Below are 21,552 nucleotides of genomic sequence, written 5' to 3' on the forward strand. Positions count from 1 at the left end.
CCCCCCCCTTTTCCCTGGTAACCCCCGATCGGATCTCCTTCTCAATATACTAATTTCCACCTATGAGTGGAGTCATATAGAGTTCGTCTTTCTCTGACTGACTTATTTCGCTTAACATAATGCCCTCGAGGTCCATCCACATTGTTGTGAATGGGCCAATTTCGTCTTTTTTTATGGCTGAGTAGTATTCCTCTAGATGTTTTTCTTGCATGTGGCTGCGTTAATATTTCTACTCTAGAATGTAGACACAAGTAACTTTCATACAGTGAATATTAATGGCCCCAGTAGTCCAGATTCGTTTTGGTTTTTTTAAAATCCAATCATAAAATAACTTGTAATGACATGAGGTCTTTTTTCCCTAAGTGTTGTTTTCTCTTTAGTGAACTTTGTTCCTTTTTATGTTCCAGTTGTGAAACTCACACACACACGTTCATATATAATAAGTATATATATATACACAATTGTGTGTGTATTGTGACTTGGGTTGAGAGCAACATTCAGAACACAAACTGGCCGACAGTCATCTTTATTCAGGGACAGTTCCTGTGGCAGAGTAAGCCGGGCTGGCTTCAGGGCCACTGGAGCCATTGTCCTGTCACTCCACAGTACTGACTGTGCCGCTGCCATCATCATCAGGCAGCCACTGCCACCCTCACTGTAGACTCTGGCTCTCTCTCTCTCTTTGTGATTGAAATATATTTGACATATAACATTGTGTAAATTAAAGGTGTACCATACATGGATTTGGTACATTTATATATTATGATTGCCATTGGAGCAATAGCGAGCACCTCTGTCACCTCACATAATTGTCCTTTCTTTTTGTGGTGGGAATACGTACGATCTAGTCTCTGGCTCTCTTGAATTTGGTTGTCAGGACAAGGGGCCGCTGAACAGAGGCTCCACTTTCCCTCGTGCTGTGCCCTTATCAGAAGCCAGGTTTGTTCCACGTCGGCCTGTTGCATCTTTTAGCTGGATGCTTGCCTTCCTCACTCACCCCATGCCTTATGTTTCACTGTGTCCCTGTCTGTAATAGCAACACTCCCTTCTCAGTGTCAAGACTTCGAGCTTGCTGGCCCGGTGGCGCAGCGGTTATGTGCACACGTTCCACTTCGGCGGCCCGGGGTTTGCTGGTTCAGATCCTGGGTGCGGACATGGCACCGCTCGGCAAGCCATGCTGTGGTAGGCATCCCGCATATAAAGTAGAGGCAGATGGGCACGGATGTTAGCTCAGGGCCAGTCTTCCTCATCAAAAAGACGAGGATTGGCAGCAGATGTTAGGTCAGGCTAATCTTCCTCAAAAAAAAAACAAAAACAACTTTGAACTCAACCCACCACTCAATCGCATATTTATTGAATGCTTCCTGGCTAGCCAGTCTCCAAGCTCTTGGCAGTGTCTTTTGTGAGGCTGGGGGGAAATCCGTCAAGATATTAAGAGTGGTAACAGGTGGTTTTTATTTTCTTCTCTCTACTATTGTATTTTCTTCTTTGTCCATTTAGAATTAGAAGAAAATTAGTAAAGTGCTAACTTTTTGTTTCAGAGGAAGAAACATCTTTGGTTGAATTCCTTTTCATTGTCACTCTTCCACTGTTTTCAAGCCTTCTCATCACATGCACAGATTATTGCACTGTCTTCTTAGCAAATCTCCTCTCCACACCCTTGGCCCTTTCATTGGTCTTACTGCTCTCGTACCGGTTATAGAGAAATGGATCATCTACTGTGTGACCCCCACCCTTAGAAATCCTAATTTCTCTATTTAACTCTCAGACCTTTCTTAATCTGTTTCCATAACCGCCCACAGTTTGCTTTCACTACCATGAAATGGCTTCTCCCTACCATATTACCTCCCATGCTTATATATAGTATTGTCACTGTTGCTACTGATAAGAATACTTTAGCTTTGTTCACATGAATTCTCTCATTTAATCCTCGCCAACCTTTTGAGGAGAAGAGAAGAGGCAGGCTTTCGGCTGTTTGTTGTTGTTTAAGCGGATAAACAATTGACCTGTGCCCCGGAAGTCCCTCAGCTGGGCAAGAGTTGGACTCCTAGTCTGGCGTCCCCACCCCCTGACTCCCCATTTACTATCTCATTCCCAAGGGGAAATAACACGTATTTATTCTGGGTCCCTGCTAGAATAAGAGATGCCATAACAAAACAGGGAACATCCGAGAGTTAGGGGGGAAGAGGAATCCTCATTTTAAGAAGTTGAGTATTGGCAAATTGGATGTTTCTAGTAGGAATGTTGTACACAGTCTATATGTACACAGCCAGGCAAGGTTTATCTGGAAATCTCCCAGTAAATGTGTTGACATTTTATCTGGACTTAGATTGGGGGATCCTCTCAGCTTTGTAGTAATTTGCAGTCAGGTTGAACAGATCCACTGTGAATGCTTGCTTCAGAATCGATGCCCACCGTCCTGGCCCTGCTCAGCCAGGTGCTCTGGCAGTCGCCTTTTCTTTCGCAAGTGCGTGAAAATGCGATGTTTGCTGTAGGGAGAGATAACAGGAGTGAGAATGCCCTGTGCCCTTTGTTTGAAGTGTAAGACCTTGGGAATGGGGCTAGGCTGGCTCCTTTAGCAAGCTTGTGCTCAAAGGCTGCTGTTTCTAGCAGCCTAAGGAAACGGCAGTGAAGTACTTGTCTCTCCTACAAATGCATTCCTTGCACCGCAGAGGGAGACGATGACTTCAGACTATATAGTCCTTTTATTTCCTTCGTTTTCTTGTCACCAGCTGGAAATCTTAATTCTTTTGTTGGTCCAGTTAGAAAGATGTAACCTCTGATTCAGACAAGAGCCTGGCAGGGGCCAGAAGAGAGATGTGTGTTCATGTGCACTGCCCGCTGGATGGTCTTTTCAAGGTTTCCTCAGCCCATATCCATACCCTCCAGTCTGGAGATGGACAGTGGTGATGTTTGCACCAAAATATGAATGTACTTAATATCGTTGAAGTGTCCGCTTAAACTGGTTAAGACAGTAAAATTTATGGGATGTGTATTTTACCACAGTAAAAAAAAAATTGAAGGAAAAAACTTAAAAGAGGAAAAGGAATTGCCAAGTCCAGATAAAATGTTTTGCCTGTTTAAAAATCAGTATAGGTGCTTCAAGGAATTATCCAGTAGGCAAGGAAATGAAGGCATATCTGTGGATATTAAAAAAGAAAATTCACTATAAATTTATGGATTTGACAGTTGAATCTTTATTGATACCAAACAAGGCAGTAGGATATGTTTCTACGTCAGAAGCAGACTGCAGTCAACACATTTACTGGGAGATTGCCTCTGGGGCAGTAGTGGAAGTAAAGTTTTGAAACTAGTTTGTTTTAGAAATACAGCTTCAATTCATCCATCATCAGGTTGTTCCTCTTTCGTAATCCACGGAAACATTCCTGTTGGCAGAGCAGATCCACCCTTAGGACCTCAGTCAGGCCAGGCCTGCCCTGGCAATGAGTCACACACACTGCCAAAAAGAACCTTGGCGGTGGGCCACATCTCTCCTCTTTCAGATGAGAAAACTAAAGCCCAGAGAAGCAGGATGAATATAGTCTACATCCCGCACATAGATCACGTCAGAACGACACATCAGGCCTGAGTTGCTGATGTTCCAAGCTAGTATTTCCTTCTGCTAAACCGTCTGAGTAGAAATAGATGGCTTTACCTAGTTCCAATACCGGACTTGCCGAAGCAAGTGTTAACGTGATCCCTTACGTGAATTTAAGGTTATAAGACGATGATGTGGGTAAGTGAGCATCCCTACCCCCACCCCAGCACACATGCGTACACACACACCCACACCACGATCTTTATTTAAAATACTTTAATCCCAATTCCAGTTGTATAGTCTACCTTCAAATAAAACCAAATAATACTTCCTTTTAGATAGGAAAACTTCACGCTTTTAAGTGACTCCAGAAAAGTCATGTATCTACAAATTGGGATTTGGCAGTGTCCTGTAAAGTGCCCCCCCCAGGCCCCCCCCCCCCATGTGACAGTCTTTGTCGTCTTTCCTTCTGCAAACATTTTAAGGACTTTATTGTTTAGATAGAATCAAGTATACCAACTTTATATTCAATACGCTTCACCTGCAAGAGCTTGGGTGTCAAAATCTGTTTATTTTACATCTGTTTTCTGCCTCCTGTTGGATGTATGCATTCAAAATGAATAAGTTGCTTTTTCATCTGTCTTCTGGATTTTTATATTCATATGACATAAATGAATATCCTCGCTGCACAGTTGTTGTAATATAGAATGATATAGAAATGAGAATGAATTACAGCCTCAACTGTTGCGAGCAAGGATATGGACATGTCTCATATATAAATAATAAATCACTCCAGAGTATCTGGAGTAGCAGGTGGCAGAGTGGCGAAGCCCACAGGCCCTGCAGCTGACTGACTGCCTGGGTTCAAATCCGAGCTCCGCTATTTGCTGGGGGTGTGACCTTGGGCACGTTTCTTAAGCTTCCTGGCCCCTAAGCTCTTGGGGTAGTTGTGAGGCTTAAATGAGCCCATAGAGACAGAGCAGTTAGAGTTGTGATCGGCACATCGTACGTACTCACTGACTGCTAGCTACGATTATCTAAAATGTACCAAGAGGGGCCGGCCCAGTGGCACAGCAGTTAAGTTCGCATGTTCCACTTCAGCAGGCTGGGGTTCTCTGGTTCGGATCCCGGGTGTGGACCTACACACTGCTTGTCAAGCCATGCTGTGGCAGGCGTCCCATATATAAAGTAGAAGAAGATGGGCACAGATGTTAGCTCAGGGCCAGTCTTCCTCAGCAAAAAGAGGAGGATTGGCAGATGTTAGCTCAGGGCTAATCTTCCTCAAAAAAATAAATAAATAAATAAAATGTACCACGAGAATATCCCACCAAGATTCACAGTTCCTTTTATCTGTGGCCGAGCATCCATAGATTAGGTTTTAGAGACTCTTGAGGTTCTGTTTTCTCTATAACTGTTAAACTCCCATTGCCAGGACACTTCTTAACCAGTTTGACAACATTCCCCATGCCAATTGATCACATTTTATATTTTCCATCCTTAAAATAACTCCTTAAAGTTCCACTTTGCCTAGGTTTCCTTTGTTTTTTTTGTTGAGTCATCAAAATATGGGCCCTTAGGTTCCATCGACATTCTTTTTATGCCCCTTCTGGACTGATGGATACTCACTAGTAACTGAGATATTATTAAGAGTTGTTATAATTTGGTATTCAGAAACAGAGGTAGCCACACCAAGCTACTACTAGGCCTGCTCATGGACAGTTAAGTAGAATTCCTGCAAATTTTCAGGAAAGACTTTTTTCTTTTTTTTTTTTTTGGTGAGGAAGATTTGCCCTGAGCTAACATCTGTTGCCAGTCTTCCTCTTTTTTTGCTTGACGAAGATTGTCGCTGAGCTAACATCTGTGCCAGTCTTCCTCTATCTTGTATGTGGGTTCACCGCCACAGCGTGGCTTGATGAGTGGTGTGTAGTTCCATGACTGGGATCCAAACCCACAAACCCTGGGCCACCGAAGCAGAGCACGCAGAACTTTAACCACTGAGCCACAGAGTCAGCCCACAAGAAAGACCTTTTATCAGAGTATTATCAATCTGAGTTGACTGTTGGTTTTCAACTGCTGTTGTTTGCTTTTTTAAAATTTTTACTTGTAAGCTCTGGTGGGTTTGGCTTCATAATTATCCATTTAATTTGTTGTGGTTTGTGTGGTTGACTTCCCAATGTGGAGAGATGGATATTTTCTTCACTAGTGTTTTGAAGATAGGTTTGTGTTGTAGTTGAAACCTGTTTCATTCATAGATTTATTGCCAGGGAAAAGCACATGTCATTCTGTTTCCCCTCCTCAACTTTCTAAAGTAGTACTTCATTGTTATGACCAAAGTTTCCTTCTTCATTCGTTCCTTTCTTCCTTCCTTCCCTCCTTCTCTCCAAAAGTTGAGGCAGAGGTGCCAATAATAAAAAAAAAAATTTTGAGAGCTGTGCTTTTAGTTGGAAGAGTATTCTGGACTCCCTTTTATCAGTTCACCATTAATTCACATTGAAATTTACCCAAAAAGCTCATAGAAACAAGGAAACATGACTCCAACATTTACCGTTTTCTTTTTTCCCATGTTTGTCACTGGCTTGTAATTTGATTTTTTTTTAATGGAAAGTTCTTCCTACAAAGATTACTTAAAATGAAGGGAAGTGCAAAACTTCTCCCTGGGATATCCTTACCTGTTTCTCCAGGGTCCTTAGTGTGTCTTGACCTTCTAACCTAACAGCTAGAGTTTTTTTTTTTTTTTACTAATGTTATGATAGATTACAACCTTGTGAGATTTCAGTTGTACATTTTTGTTAGTCATGTTGTGGGTACACCACTTCCCCCTCCGTACCCTCCCCCCACCCCCCCTTTTCCCTGGTAACCACTGATCAGATCTCCTTCTCAATATACTAATTTCCACCTATGAGTGGAGTCATATAGAGTTCGTCTTTCTCTGACTGACTTATTTCGCTTAACATAATGCCCTCGAGGTCCATCCACGTTGTTGTGAATGGGCCAATTTCGTCTTTTTTCTTGGCTGAGTAGTATTCCATTGTGTATATATACCACATCTTCTTTATCCAATCATCAGTTTCTGGGCATGTAGGCTGGTTCCACGTCTTGGCTATTGTAAATAATGCTGCGATGAACATAGGGGTGCAACGGACTCTTGAGATATCTGATATCAGGTTCTTAGGATAGATACCCAGTAATGGGATGGCTGGGTCATAGGGTATTTCTATTTTTAACTTTTTGAGAAATCTCCATACTGTTTTCCATAGTGGCTGTACCAGTTTGCATTCCCACCAACAGTGTATGAGGGTTCCTCTTTCTCCACAACCTCTCCAACATTTGTCGTTCTTGGTTTTGGATGTTTTTGCCAATCTAACGGCGGTAAGGTGATATCTTAGTGTAGTTTTGATTTGCATTTCCCTGATGATTAGCGATGATGAACATCTTTTCATGTAACAGCTAGAGTTTTTTGTTTGGGGGCTTTCGTTGGGCGTTTGATGGAATATTAAAAAAGAATTTTTTCTCCTGCCTTTTTTTTTAAAGCTACACTTAAAAAAAATATAGTGAAATTTATTCTGGTGGTTGGTTCCTTGGGTTTAGATGAATGTGCATAGTTGTGTCACGGCCACTACAGTCAAGACCTAGAACATTTCCATCGCCCCTAAAATTCCCTCTTGCTCTCTGTCATCCTGCCTGCTCTCAGTCCCTGGAAAGCACGACTGTGGTCTCTTCTATACTTTAGCCTTTTCCTGAACTGGATTTTAAATGACTATCGGCGGCAGTGGTGGAAGATTTTACGTTAACTCTTGTACTCGAGCATAATGTGTCCTGATACTTGCTTGAGAAAGTATATTCCGTGATATCTACAGACAAATATCTGTACTGTTATGTGAAGTTTTTCTGTTAAATAACAACTCCCTAGCATTAATTAATTGAATTAATTGAAACATTGAATATACTCAAGGATTTGCATAGCTTTAAAAATTGTTCTTATGGTCCCTGGAGCGATGGCATTAATTGGTTTATCAGTCAGGTGGAGTGGAGAGCCTGAGTGTGGACAGTTGTCCTTGAACATGTAAATGAAGAGTGGGTAATCGCTGTGTGTTATTGTGTGGGCTGATTTTAGCTTTAATGGGTGATTCAGCGTCCTGATTAATATTTAGAGCAGTGACTGCTGGCCTCCAACCTGCTCATTATCTTCAGGACTTTAAACAAAATACTTGATTTCTACCCAAGATCGCAGTTATGGGAAGTCTTTTTCTTCTTGTCTCACAAACACAACTTTTGACCTCTCAATGCTTATTTCAAACCAGAAAAATGTCTGTCCACGTGGGGATTCTTAAACTCATTTTTATGGCTGAAAATTCACACTTGGGTATCTGGGAAAAGCACACCTAGGCAGAGTGTATGAGAGGATGCTGTAGGAACAATGAAGCTAAGAGAACAGGGAGGAAATCGGTTGGGTGTTAGGGTTGTGTTTTTTGAGAAAACGAATCCTGAGGAGCTTCTCACATTTTCTACCATAGACATGAATGCCGTGTCCCCTTCCTCTTTCACAGTCATTAAAGCCACTCTTACCCACCTTCCTGCCTGCCTTGCCCTCCCCCAGGTAAGGCTGATTTGGAAGAAACAATGGTTTCCAACCAGTGTTTTATTTTGGAAAAAATTCGAGCATAAAGAAGAATTGAAAGAACAATATAACGAACACCCATATGTCTCATACATCTGTACAGCCCATGGTTAGTTAGCATCTTCTCCCGTTTCTATTTCTCTTCCTCCTCGCTTCCTTATGTATGTCTGCCTTTGAGTACACACACGTACTCATTTTCCCCCCTTTGCTGTTTAAAAGCAAAAGGACATTATAACATAAAACATAAACTCCTAAATACTTCACCACGCATCTTTTTTTAAAGGACTTTCTGCACCTAACTGCAGTACCCTCGTCACACACAAATTGAACATCAATTCGGTAATATCATCTAACATGCAGTCCACAGTGAAATTGCCCCGTTGCCCCAGAATCTTCCTTATAGCTGCCTATTTTCTTCCAGGAGCCAGTGAAGGTTTGTGTCTTGCATTTGCTTGTGACGTCTCTTTCGCTTAATCTAAACAGTCTCCCGCATGTTTTGTTTTTTCATTCATGACATTGACGTTTTTGAAGAGTCTGGGCCAGTTCTCTTGAAGAATGTCCCATGTTCTGGATTTTTCCGCTTGTCTCCTTATGATTAGGTTCAGGTTAAAATTCTTTGGGAAGAAGATGATGGAGGTGATGTTGTGTACTTGCCACTACCTCATATCGGTAGGGACAAAATAACACTTTGTTCTTATTGGTAACGCTATGAACCTTAAGGTGGTGTCTGCCAGGTATTTCCATTGTAAAACTTTCTTTTTTCCTTTGTAATTAGAAGGTCGTTTTTGTGATATTTTGAGACCCTATGAATATCCCGTTCCTTAACAGCCGTTCACTCTATGGTTTTAGCCTCCATTGATGATCCTTTTCTAATTCAATTATTATATTGGCAGTTGCATAATAGTGATTTCTAATTCTACTATTCTTTCTGCCTGTGTTAGCTGGTTTTCTTCTGTAAAGAAGAGTTCCACTGCTCTCGTCTCTTTGTTTTCGAGTATCACTGTGGACATCCAAGGTGATTTTGAATGTGCAAAGAATGAGACTTCTGACTGAACTGCCTTTGGATACTAGTTTTGCCATGGCATTGCTGAAGATGCCAGTGCATAGCATTGACAGTCCTTTTCCCCTATGGCAATGTAAACATACGTCTAATAAGTACCTTCCCACATTAACCAATTTTTTTGTAGGAGCGACAAGTTGACCAAAACCTATAAGGTGAGCGATGCGCTAATGAGGATTGAGAAACTTGTAGGCTTTTCTGTTTCATTTTTTTCCTTTTTGCTACTTGAGTATCTGTTAGCCTGTAGCTATCGGTCCATGTAGCTCAGATATGCCATAGCATCTCACGGTGGGAGGAAGGACACGTAATACCAAAGAGAAGGGGGAAAGGAGGCGATCAGAGGAGACGTGAGTATGCATTTATCGCAGTGATTTTTGGGTATTCACTTGTACCTTCAGAGAGCTCTCAATAGGCAGCAGAGAGTTCAGTTCAAGATTTGGTACGTGGGCAATGCCCCAGGTAGGCCTTCCTTAGCTATCAGAGTCTCTAGCACTCTAAGGCAAGTTAAAGATTCAAAGGATTTTGAACATCAGCCTATGTGTTCCCATAGGAAATCACTTTTGTCTTCCCTTTTTAAGACTACTTTAAACATGCATAATTTAGTATTAAAATAAAAGGTAGCCTTGAGTTGTTTCCTTAACCTCCTTGAGCCTTTTTTCATCAGTAATGTGAAGTTAAACAGATTGTCTCAAGAGTTACTTCCCCCCAAGTTTCTTTGATTATACGCTAAAAGTTAGGAAAAGGCAGAAAGGGAAATGGATTACCATACTTATTTCAAAGCTTGGTCATTATCAGCAAAGTCTGACCTGATTTTCTGGGTATCAAGTTTTGTAATAGCGATATGAGATCCAGAAAACAGTCTTGTACATACAGCGTGGCCTTTCACATGAGACCAACTGCTCTCAGAACCGAAGTTGCATAGACTCAGAGCAAGATGTGAAAACACACTGTGTGGAACCTCGTAGAAATGATCTCTTGTGTCCCTACACTAGTTTTCCTTAGCAACTCAAAGGTAAAACACAAGTATCTTCTGTCTAAGAGGATCAAAATGGCACCTTCCTTCTGCTTTATTTGTTACATGTAGGTTTGGTATAGTTTTATAGGAGATTTTTTTTTATCGCTCATTTGATTTTCATAAAAATTGGTATTGTTTGGAAGAAGGGTTATTAATATTCTTTACAACTTGTTCTTGTTCCTCCTTTTATGTTCGTTGCTAGTGCAGACTTCCCTCTTATGTAAAATATTCCACTGATGCCCTTGGTAGATTTCGAGGTTGTTAAAGAAAGTGTAATAACAGCTCAGGGAACAGTCAGGAACTGCCTGTCCTGTACCATCTGACCCTGGCTAGCCACTCTCCTTGTGGTTTTAAATCTTTGTGTACAGACTGTAATTCACAAAACATTTTTGATCAATTTAAATTCAAATCTTTCCAAACACTAGGGCTTTTTACAATCGGGGCCAGAAAAGTTGGGTTGTCAGCTTTTAATGCCGTTACCGATTAACAATGGCAGCAATATTGAAATGGTTATTTGGATTTGTGAAGGGGACGTTTTCCTAGTGAAAACAGCAAATACAAATGGCCAGGAAGGAGAGATTAACCTTTTTAAAAATCTGTGGTTTGTCCCCAGTGTTTTCCATAAGAAATGTCATAAGAATGTTGGGAAATTCTATTCATACATATGAATGTTTTCAAGATTTATATATTTATTATTTTGTCCCCTAAATGGGCAGGAACTGTACTAAATAACATGAAAATACACTCACATACACTCCTGTACTAGCTGACCCACCTTACCTTGCTTGGGATAATTATTTGCCATGATTAAGTAAATTTCTGCTATTTGTCCTGGAATACATTGCATAGAGCTGTCTATTTGGGAAGCAACTTGATTTTAAATCAGGGTAAACCATTTGAGAATGTTCCCTTGTGACTTCCAGTTTGGGGCTTTTTACTTATTAGTCCTTTTCCTTTCCTCTCTCCGCACTATATTAACCAGCGTGGCCTTTGTCTCCCCATCAGTAGTTGAACAGGCTTATTCTGGCTTCTCAGTTTCTGTGTGGTAGAGGATAGCTGCCTGCGTGTTAGGTGCCCTGCCGAGCTCCGAGGGAAGTCTGATGTTTAGTTAATAGTAATGTACCCATGTTGGTTTCTTAGTTCTGACAAATGAACCATGGTAATGTAAGACGTTAACGTCAGGGCAGAGTTTCTCAATCTTGGCACCAGTGACAGTTTGGCCCAGATAATTCTGTGTTGTAGGGGGATGTCCCCCATGTTGTTGGATACCCCCAACCCCAGTTGTGACTACCAAAAATGTCACCAGATATTGTCAGATGTCCTCTAGGGTACAGAATTGTCCCTGGTTGAGAAGCACTGACCTAGAGCATAGCTACCTGCCTGTGAGTTTCCCTTCAGGGCCCTCAGTGTGAATTTTGTGTTTTTCTCCATTTTAAGCCAGATCATTCTAAATATATCCTCCAAGTCCAGAAATAGACTGTTAGCCTTTGGTGTGCGATACCATAACAGACAAACCAACAGAGAGACATTTCCTTTAAAAACTATTTAAAAGTAAACATTGGGCAGTTTGAGAATGTACTTATTTTGTCTCCTATTCCTTAGACAACCCTTATAAGTTCAATAGTTTGCTCTTCAGGATGACGAGGCAGTTTTTTTTTTTTCTTCTAACCTCATTTAGATATCATAATCCTTCCTTTTATTTATTGTGATCACATTGCAGCTTAATTTCCACCTGTCACCGAATTCAGCAAACTTTTACGGAGGGTATAGAAACATAATTCCTGTCTTTAAATAACCTGCAATCTAGGAGTGAAACCAAGGAGGTTTAGGCAAGTATTGTTTCCGGGATGGTAGTTCCTTTTTATCATCTGAGAACTCCCGGGTACAATCTCTTGCATAAAGTTTACTTCTCTTCATGCTAATTTTTTCAGTTTATTAAGCATTGACGTGGTTTTTCGAAAACCTCACAGTTGAGATGCCAGTTGCCTTCTCTTAAAAACAACGTATGTGTTTATGGTAGCTGGGCTGCAGGGGTTGCTGAGGAATCTTCCCATCGCATTTCTTCTTTGGCCATCAATTGATACCGTTATCCTGAGAGAAAAATGAATGTTCATGTTGACCCCCTGGCAGCCATTTGTCGCCTAGTCCTTCAGTGCCCAAGGACTTATGGGAAGCACAACGTGAAAGAAACCAAAAAGTTATCCTGAACCCCGACAAATCTCCCAACTCCAAACTTGCCACGTACAGCCCTTTGAAATGACTATATTGGTAATTAAATCCCTTGGCTAGAAATTCCAGGTATTGGGATTCCTTTAACTGTCTTTGTACCTTGCTAAAATGACATCTGTGTAAAGCCACCCTGCGATCTGCTGTAACGGAGCAGCAGAAATGACAACTGATTCCTTCCCCTAGCCTCCGTGTTATGGATAGTTGCTGATAGGTGAGGACCAACAGAGAAAGAGTGGAAGCCCAAGATACTTCCATCCTGTGGCTATCACAGCAGAAGGAGCTGTGATAGCTTTGCTTTCCGTGTGTACATGCCATAGAAGAGGAAAAGGGAGGTATTGCCAAAACCAAAAACCAAAAAACAAAACCCAGGGCTAAATGGCCCGTTCTAAGAGTTTTTGCTTAGATAGTTTGAAAATGGCATTTCTGGGTGAGGGCAAGCTCTTCCTTGATACCAAGAGAAGATACTGGAGGCCTATATGAATGTCTGCAGATAATGGCACCTACAAGGATGGTCTCAATCCAATGCCATCGTACCTGTCATTTGATCTCAACAACTTCCTACCCTTCCAGTCTATCCCTATTTATTGTTTCTAGGATGATCAAAATGTAATTTTAGCTGCATTTTCATTCTACTTCTGTTAGATCTTTATAGAAGCTTGCCTGGTTTTAATTCTTTCCTCCTTTACTGCAAGACAAAAGGAGAGGGATTTACCACTAGGATTCAGAACGGTTTGCAGTAAAAATGAAACATAGAAACAGAATGAGAATGTGAATCCCCATGTCTTGTCTTCAGTGCCGTCAGTTGGCCTAGGTGAGCAGTTTTAAAAGAGCCAAAATGATGGATCTTGCATCTTAGGAGCTAGAAAGAACCTTGAGAGAATTTCCAACCTTTAAGCACAGGAGAAAATCTGTAGTATTTTGAAAGAGGAGAACATTCAATCGCTTCCCTTGGTAATTCACACTAATGCTGTAACAACTTTCAGCGTCAGGAAATTCTTCCGTATGAGTTACAGCCGGAATTCTTCGTGCTGCTTAAGCCTGTTTCTTCTTGTTCTGCCCTCACTGAAGGGATCGAACAGCTGGTCACAGGCCCCTATGCAAGAGCCATTCACATAATTGAAAACTGTTATTAAATCGCCCCTTCAGCCACTCTTTCTTGTTCATTCCCTTTTTTTTCTTCATGGCTAAATAATCTCAATTCCCTTAAGCTGTTCTCATAGGTCTTTCAAACCCTTTAATTATCGTTGTGCCTTTCTGCCAAGCCTTCGCTAAGTTCTGGGTCGGCTGTAGCACCAGAACTAGACACCATTTTCTAAGAAGGGTTTGCACAGTACTGGAGTAATGAGCTCATTTCCTTACACTGTACTTGCTATATGCCTTTAGTTATATATCACAGACGTGGTGGGGTTTTTTTTCTTTTATTTTTTACCCCTAACGTTTGTTGCTGACTCATGGTCAGATTTTTTTTCTGTTTTCCGGAAGGAACAGAAGCTCTGTGTTATTGTTACACTTTCTGTATTAAGCCTCAATTCTTTCCTCTGCATCACGTCTTTGAATCCATCCTTAAACAAACTATCATTTAAACGTAAGTCAGGAAAAAACATAGAGGTTCAGATTAAGGAACAATAAACTCATGTTTTAAATAGGAATAAATTAGTAATGCTTCTCAATTTGCTGTCTTTCTGTAATGGTTTGTCTCCTAGCTAGAAAGGGTTATTTTGATAAAGTTAGTTTCTAGACCAGTGGAGCAAGAGATTGTTATAGGACATATTGTAGCTGAAACTTCCAGTTCTATTGACCAAGTCTCTCATTGTGTCTTTGTGTACAAGATGGGAAAACGTAGGTAGTGGACACTAGACGGTAAGATAACTGGGAAGAATCAGAGTTGAGCAACCAGAGACGGCTGAATCCTGGATTTGTCTTGACCTGAGGTGCAGGCTGTAGTGGTGTGGCTCATGTTTGACCTTGGCCTCTGATATTTTCACCCGTGACTTTTTGATGAAGACAGAACACATGTCTTAAAATGTAAAAATTACACAAAGGTGGGAAGAATGGCTAATTCCTTAAGAGTCAGGATTCTTAGAGATATTGATGAGATTGTACAATGGGCTCAAAGTAACAGGAAAGTCCTTGAGAGAAGTGAAAGGAAACAAAGCCCGAATGAACAAGTACAGAATGGAGGCATCACTGGAAGCAGCCGAGAACAGCATTTCCCATCATGCCCAACAGAGCATTAGTGCCTTGTGTTCACAAGCCTTATGAGTTGAAAAAAAAGAAGATAAAGGTCTTAGGATCACTGAATCATTAGTTTGGGAAATTCTGAGGTCGAACAAAGTTTAACGTGTTTCTTCACTGACGACATTCTCAGCTTTCAATACGTTAACGTGCATTTTAAGAATTTTAAGAGGTGGATATAATGTGCGATGTTTCCTTAATTAATTTGACCTTCTTTTCATGAAGCATTTTACCGGATGATTGATCTGCTGGGTGCGCTGGGAAACACTGGCCCAGAGATTTTAGTTGAGTGGAAACCCTATGTGAGCCTATAGTACAGAACAAAAGAAAGTAGTCAATTATATTGTTCAGAGAAATGGAGGTACCATGCCCAGCCGATCACATTTGGAGAATAGTTTTCTAAAGGACAGTGGCAACCCAAGCCATGTCAGATGAGGAAGAAATCAAAGGAGTAGAGATGAAGAGGCATGGCCAGACAAGACAGCTCTGGTAACATATTTAAAGGGCTGTGTGGCAGCTGAAAACTGCTGGGTTTCTGGTCGGATGGGTAATAATAATGCTGATAACAGGAGCAAACCCTGACATGGCTCTTGCTGTGTGCCAGACACTGTTCTAAGTGCCTTTTGTTAACTCATTTAATTCTGAAAACAACCCAATGAGGTAGGTGCTATTAATAGTTCTAGTTCATGGCGGAGGAAAATTAAGACACAGAAAGACCAAGTTATTTTCCCAAGGTCATACAACCAGTGAGTGGCAAAGCTGGGGTTTGAACTCTTGCGATTGGACTCTGGAGCCTCTGTTCCTATTTGCTTTGCTGGTGGATTTCAGCTCAATGTGATGAAGCACTTTTGACAGGGGTACCTGTACCAGATGCTCAAGATCATCCATTAAGGATGTTTACTCCCTCTCACAGTGGTGTTTATACTGTGGCTGTAAGAACACGCTGGCATTGGATAGGAGTTTGGACCTGATGATTGCGGAGGGCCTTACAGCTTTGTGGTGCCATTCCAAAAGGAAGAATTCACTTGTGTGGTCTCTTTCATCTTTATGTTCTATAATTCTTTTTTTTTTCTTAATTTTCCACAAAGTACCTCTGTGATGCCACTCTACACAGAGAAAAGTGTTCCACAGAAGCTTTTGATCAGTCACTTGAATTGATACTGTTTTGCAGCTGGGAAATTCAAGGTTAAACAGCTCATTATAATGTTGTTAAATTTATAATCAGAGGTAACGACTGGAGTACTGGTCCAGTGGTGAGTGTTGCAAGCCCAAGGACCTATCGGTCCAAACCCCTCCTGCCTTTCCGTCTGAAATGTGAATCAGTTCTTTATTAGCAAACCCCAGTCCAAGAGAAGCAACATGGGTTTGCGGTTCCAATGCTCATTACTTGTATGATACTAAATATCCCGTCATTAATTCAGCTTAAATTGGTCTCAGAATAGGTAGTGCCCTTTGGTTCTTGGCAAAAGCAAATGACAATCATTTCTAGAGAAGGCACTTTTATTCTAGGGCACAAAGTATCTCCAGAAAATATTTTTAAGGTCAGTGTAGTCTGTAGTTAAAAAAAAAAAAAAAAAGCACACAAGAAACCAAGGAAAGGGAGAAGCAACAGAAATAGCAGACCCACAGGAATTTCATATCTTGGAATCATTAGAGATGATTTTTTGAAAACTATGTTTACTCTGTTAAAAAAAATAATAATGGGCCGGCCTTGTTGCCAAGTGGTTAAGTTCGCATGCTCCGCTTCAGCGGCCTGAGGTTCACAGGTTCAGATCCTGGGCACAGATGCACCACTCATCAGGCTACGCTGTGGGGGTGTCCCACATGGAAGAACTGGAGGGACTTGCAACTGGGATATACAACTACGTACTGGGGCTTTGGGAAGAAAAAAAAACCAGGAAGATTGGCAACAGATGGTAGCTCAGGGCCAATCCTCCTCACCAAAAAAAAAGAAAGAAAGAAAGAAAGAAAAAAAATAACAGATGACTTTGAAAAATATCTGCAGGGAACCACAGACTTTACAAGTGACTTTTAAAATGACCAAATAGAACTTCTAGATATTAGAAAGTACAAGAACCAAAATTTAAAACTTACTGTCTTGGCTTACAGCAGACTGGGTGCTGCTAGAGAAAGAAATACATACCCAGGCAGTAGGGCAGAAGAGATTATTAGGAGTGAAGCGCAAAAGATAAAAAAAGGGAAAACCAGGGAAGGCCTATTGAAGAAATGCAGGCTAGGTTGAGAAAGTCTAACATTTATCTAAGAAATTTCTGTAAGTGGAGTGGAGAGAGAATAGAGAAGAGGCACTGTTTGTTGAGATTATGACTGAGGAGATTCCAGAGCTGACTAAAGACTCTAACCGAGATTCAGAAAGCCCAGTGAATCATAAAAATGTATTAATAAAACCCTAGAAACACAATACAAGAAAGGAAAAGGACAGATTGTTTTCAAAGGAGCAATAGTCAGTTTTACTGTTGACTCCTCAACAATAGTGACAGAGAATGAGATAGAAGTAGCATAGTATTTCATTGTGCTAAAACAAACAAAAGCAAAAGAAAAACTTTCAATCTAAAAAATCTATATTCAGTGAAGATAGTTATCAAGAATCGAGATTAAAGAGCCAGCCCTGATGGCCTAGCAGTGAAAGTTTGGAGCACTCCACTTTGGCAGCCCAGGTTCTGTTCCCGGGTGTGGAACCACACCACTTGTCTGTCAGTAGCCATGCTGTGGTGGCAGCTCACATAGAAGAACCAGAAGAACTTATAACTACACGCAGCTATGCACTGCAGCTTTGCAGGGTGGTGTGAGGTAGGAGAAGAAAAAAGGAGAAAGCTTGGCAACAGATGTTAGTTAGCTTAGGGTGAATCTTCCCCTGCAAAAGGAAAAAAGAAAGAATATAGATTAAAAAAAGACTTTTCGGACACACAAAACCTGAGAAATTCACCACCAACAGACACCTACTAAAGGAATTTCTAAAGGATGTACTTAGGCAGAATTGATCCCAGATGGAAGATTTGAGATAAAGGGAGCAATGAAAAACAAAAACGTGATCAATATATGGGTCAATCTAACAATATAAAAAATTAAAACACTATCTTGTAGGGTTAAAAAAAAGCAAGATATAATTAAAATGCATGGCTATAGTAATATACAAATCAACTGATGGGTGAAATGTATTTCAAGTTTTCTAAAATCATTGTACTGTTTGGGAGGAATAGTGTTTATTGAATTTAGACTTTGAAGGAGAGGGAGAAGGGAAACGAGAAACAGAGACAGACAGAGAAGCAACAGGCCACCAGGAAAACAGCACTAGACCAGGAGGTTTGGATTCCAGTGTCAGCTCTGCCATCAGTTAGTTGTATGACCTTGAAAAGCGACTTCTCTCATCTACGTCTCCCTTTTCTTGTCTGTAAAATGGATCTCTGGGACCAGATGCATTTTAAAGCCTCTTCATTATGATTCAATGAAATATCAAGAAATAGATTCTCTAGAAAAAAAGCGATCAATGGTTTCCGAGTTGTTTTTCTGACCTCCCTTGAAATTTTATCAAGAAGCTGTTGCATTTTACTTCTGGCTCACTCTTACACATCTGTTCAAAAACTGGAGCTAAATAGAGTCTCGCTCAGGTGTGAAATTTGCTCTACTTTTTCCATTTGTTTGTTTTGCTTTGCTTTCTTGTCATCTAGTAGCCAAACAGAGTAATGGCAGTTCACCAAAGCCTTAGGGGTAGGTGGCTCGTGTGTATTTTAGGCGGCCATGTGCAGAAAAAGGCTGTGAAAAGTAGGCCTCACTGTGCAACTATTGTTCTTTCTTTTTAACTTATTACCTGGACCGCCACATGCCTCCTCTCCTTTCTCACCTTCTCTTCTTGCATTCTTCGCCCCCTTCGCTCTCCTTCCTGTCTTTGCAGGCCAATAATAAACCCGAGATTGAAGCGGCCCTCTTCCTAGACTGGATGAGACTGGAACCGCAGTCCATGGTCTGGCTGCCTGTCCTGCACCGAGTGGCTGCTGCGGAAACTGCCAAGCATCAGGCCAAGTGTAACATCTGCAAGGAGTGTCCGATCATCGGATTCAGGTATGAGGAACTAAGAAGACGTCATTTTTGTCTTAGCGTTTCTTACCGTTTTCTGACTTGATCTTTTGTCCCCTGTGCCGGTTGATGTTAGTTTGTTCCTCTCCAAAGTGGGAGAGCAGGTGATTGGGCTGGAACACCGATCACTGGGTTCTTTTGGTGGCTCTGACTCGTAAGGCCGGTATCCCTTTCCACCTTCGCTCTTCAGAGCCACATTCTTGGTTGAACAAGACTCACCGCCTGTCTCCACAGAGATATTTGTCTGACACGTGTCTGCAGATTACTGTGCCTTCTTCTTCCTGGAACCAAAACACTTTGACCATCTTTCTTTTTTTCATGGTCTTTTCTGTTTATAGAAACTCTCCAAGAATCAGCTATAAAACTAAGAGACGATTCCATCTGGGGAGACCCATCATAGCAGCTCAGTCTTGTATTTACTTTGCGCCACTTTTCTTCCCCTAAAGTAACAAGGATTGTTTCAAGCCCCCTAGAACTTACTTCTTTATCTGTGAATCTGATTACACTCTCTGCAGAGTATCCTAATGAACTTCTAAGGGAATATAAAGTATGCAAATAAATGAAAGATTCACAAAGTGGCTAAAAAAGAAAATGTTCCTTATAAATTTAAAAATGAAACAGGAAACATAACAGGTTATTATTCTGATATTCTTAAAATGTCATGGAAAACAATTGGCTCTTAAATCTGCAGCCTTGTTGACCTGTTTGGGAGGGAGCATATTTTTAAATGAATTAATCTTATTGAACAATAATCCCAAATCCAGATTCCGAAACGATAATGTATTTAAACATCTGGATCAACATCGGGGTTTCCATAGTGATGAATAAGCCAGAAAGTTGTAAACTAGCTGGATTGTCTAAGCCTGTTCAGAACCCACTTAGCAGCTAAGTAAATACTCTTTTTCTGGTTATGCTTAGACTTGTTTTATTACTTTGTTTCCTAATAACTACTTTGTACCATTTGTGTGCTTTTTATTCACTGTGTTCCTTTACCTATTGGTGTTTGTCCTTCCATACTTCATGCTGTTTACAAAGAGGTTTTACAAAAATCTTTAGAGGTTTCTAGAGCCTAGATAGACAACATTGAGCAGGCAGTGCTTGCAAAGGACACCTCCTTTCCTTCCTGGTTTTTGGCAGGTAAGAACGATGCCATGGGGGGCGGGGAGGGGAAGCCACAGAGGACTGCATTACATTTCTTCCCTTTCTTTTCTCAGCTTCCCTGGCTAGTGAGATTTATATACAAGGGGAAGTTTTATAAAATAGAAAAGGAGAATGTTTTGGGGGCTCTAAGAGCGTTTTCACATTCAATTCTTTTGCCCTTATCAAATTAGATTATTTTAGGAATCAACACTTCTCTTTCTTCCTTCTCCCCCTCTCAAAAGATGGTTGGGAACTAAAAAAGGTAGCTTTTTCCCCCACATTCCCATATGTGACATAAGGAATATGTTTATTTGAATTGGCTGAAGTTCTTATCTGAGAAAGCAAAAGGCGGGGAGAATATGCAACAAAGAATACAGTATTCTGAGAATGGGGGGAAATATACCATCTAGTACTTAGAGATTAGAAATTCTTTCATCTTCTCCAAACTGTGTCTTTTCTTGGGGCTTCAGTTATCATTTGTGGGTAATGTGGTGAGGGACATCTGAAGAGAGACAGAGAAAAGAGATTATCTAAGTAACTATCTGAAGATGAATCATGTCAGCCAATCAGAAAATGTAATTGAAGCAAGACTTGCTTTAATTGAGAGTTCTTGTTTATTTTTCTTTTGTTTCAGGAAATTGCTTTATCTTTATAATTTTTTTTTTAAATAATTGCTTCAGAATTTTTGTCCCTGTGATGGGGGCGGGGGGGTGCCCTGGCCTGCAATGCATCAATCTATTTCTCATAGAAGTTCTTTCAAATTCTTGAATTTGGTCTTCAAAAGGCTGGAACTTTGCCAGTATCTTCCTATTTAATCTGAAAGAGTTCCTAGTGGAGTTTAAAGAAGAGCTGAGTTTTTCTTCCCTCCTTCCATATGTTATAGAATAATCTTTCTGCCAAAATGTTTTGATACTGTAGGAGAAGCACCGGGGAAATCGGGAGGGAGGAAGCTCATCATTTACCTTGTGGGATTAATGAACATTGCATTCTGTTTCTAGAAGTAAGATGAGGTGGAAGAAGGTGTATTGAAGAGTGTTCTGTGGGAATTTGATTTGAAGAAATACATATGTGTTTGTTTTTGTTCTTCATCAGGTACAGGAGTCTAAAACACTTTAATTATGACATCTGCCAAAGTTGCTTTTTTTCTGGGCGAGTTGCAAAAGGCCACAAAATGCACTACCCCATGGTGGAATATTGCACTCCGGTAAGTTAGATGCCGCCCTGACATGAGTTCGTTCACCTGTGAGAATTGCCGTTTTGTACACTATTGCAGATCACGTGCAGTGTTGTGATTTATAAGTTCCCCAGCTAACGTGGCTGCAAAGTCCAGGCTCCAGGATTTCCCTTATCCCTAGCGCGCAGGGCAATGCCTGGCACACATGGAACGTCGTAGACACTCAGCAGATATTGTTGAATGAATAAATTGGTTTTCCTTCTGTTTGCATGGTTGTAAGGAAGATGTTGTTTTCACATTTATTTTGCACAGCTCTGGCGGTTGTATGGAGAGGTTTTATGGCCATGGAGCATGTTGGGTGATGGGGGGGTGTAATGTGGGTCTCCCCAAATTCATAATCCATCATTTTCAATCAATCTTGCTTATCTTTTATCTGTTTTATGTACTAACA

At 40.9% G+C, this 21,552-nt stretch overlaps 1 protein-coding gene across 9 annotated transcripts in view; it reads left to right on the forward strand.

Annotated features, from left to right (window-relative positions):
* The window catches only part of DMD (dystrophin), a 2,273,580-nt gene that overhangs the window by 2,189,639 nt on the left and 62,389 nt on the right, over positions 1-21,552 (forward strand). For all 9 annotated transcript variants that reach the window (XM_046672830.1, XM_046672828.1, XM_046672833.1 and 6 more), the window contains 2 exons: positions 18,606-18,772; positions 21,020-21,131. In XM_046672830.1, coding sequence (XP_046528786.1) covers positions 18,606-18,772; positions 21,020-21,131 — 279 coding nt within the window. The remainder of the gene's footprint in view (positions 1-18,605; positions 18,773-21,019; positions 21,132-21,552) is intronic.

Source organism: Equus quagga, chromosome 10, assembly GCF_021613505.1.
Source record: "Equus quagga isolate Etosha38 chromosome 10, UCLA_HA_Equagga_1.0, whole genome shotgun sequence".
Classification (NCBI taxonomy): domain Eukaryota; kingdom Metazoa; phylum Chordata; class Mammalia; order Perissodactyla; family Equidae; genus Equus; species Equus quagga.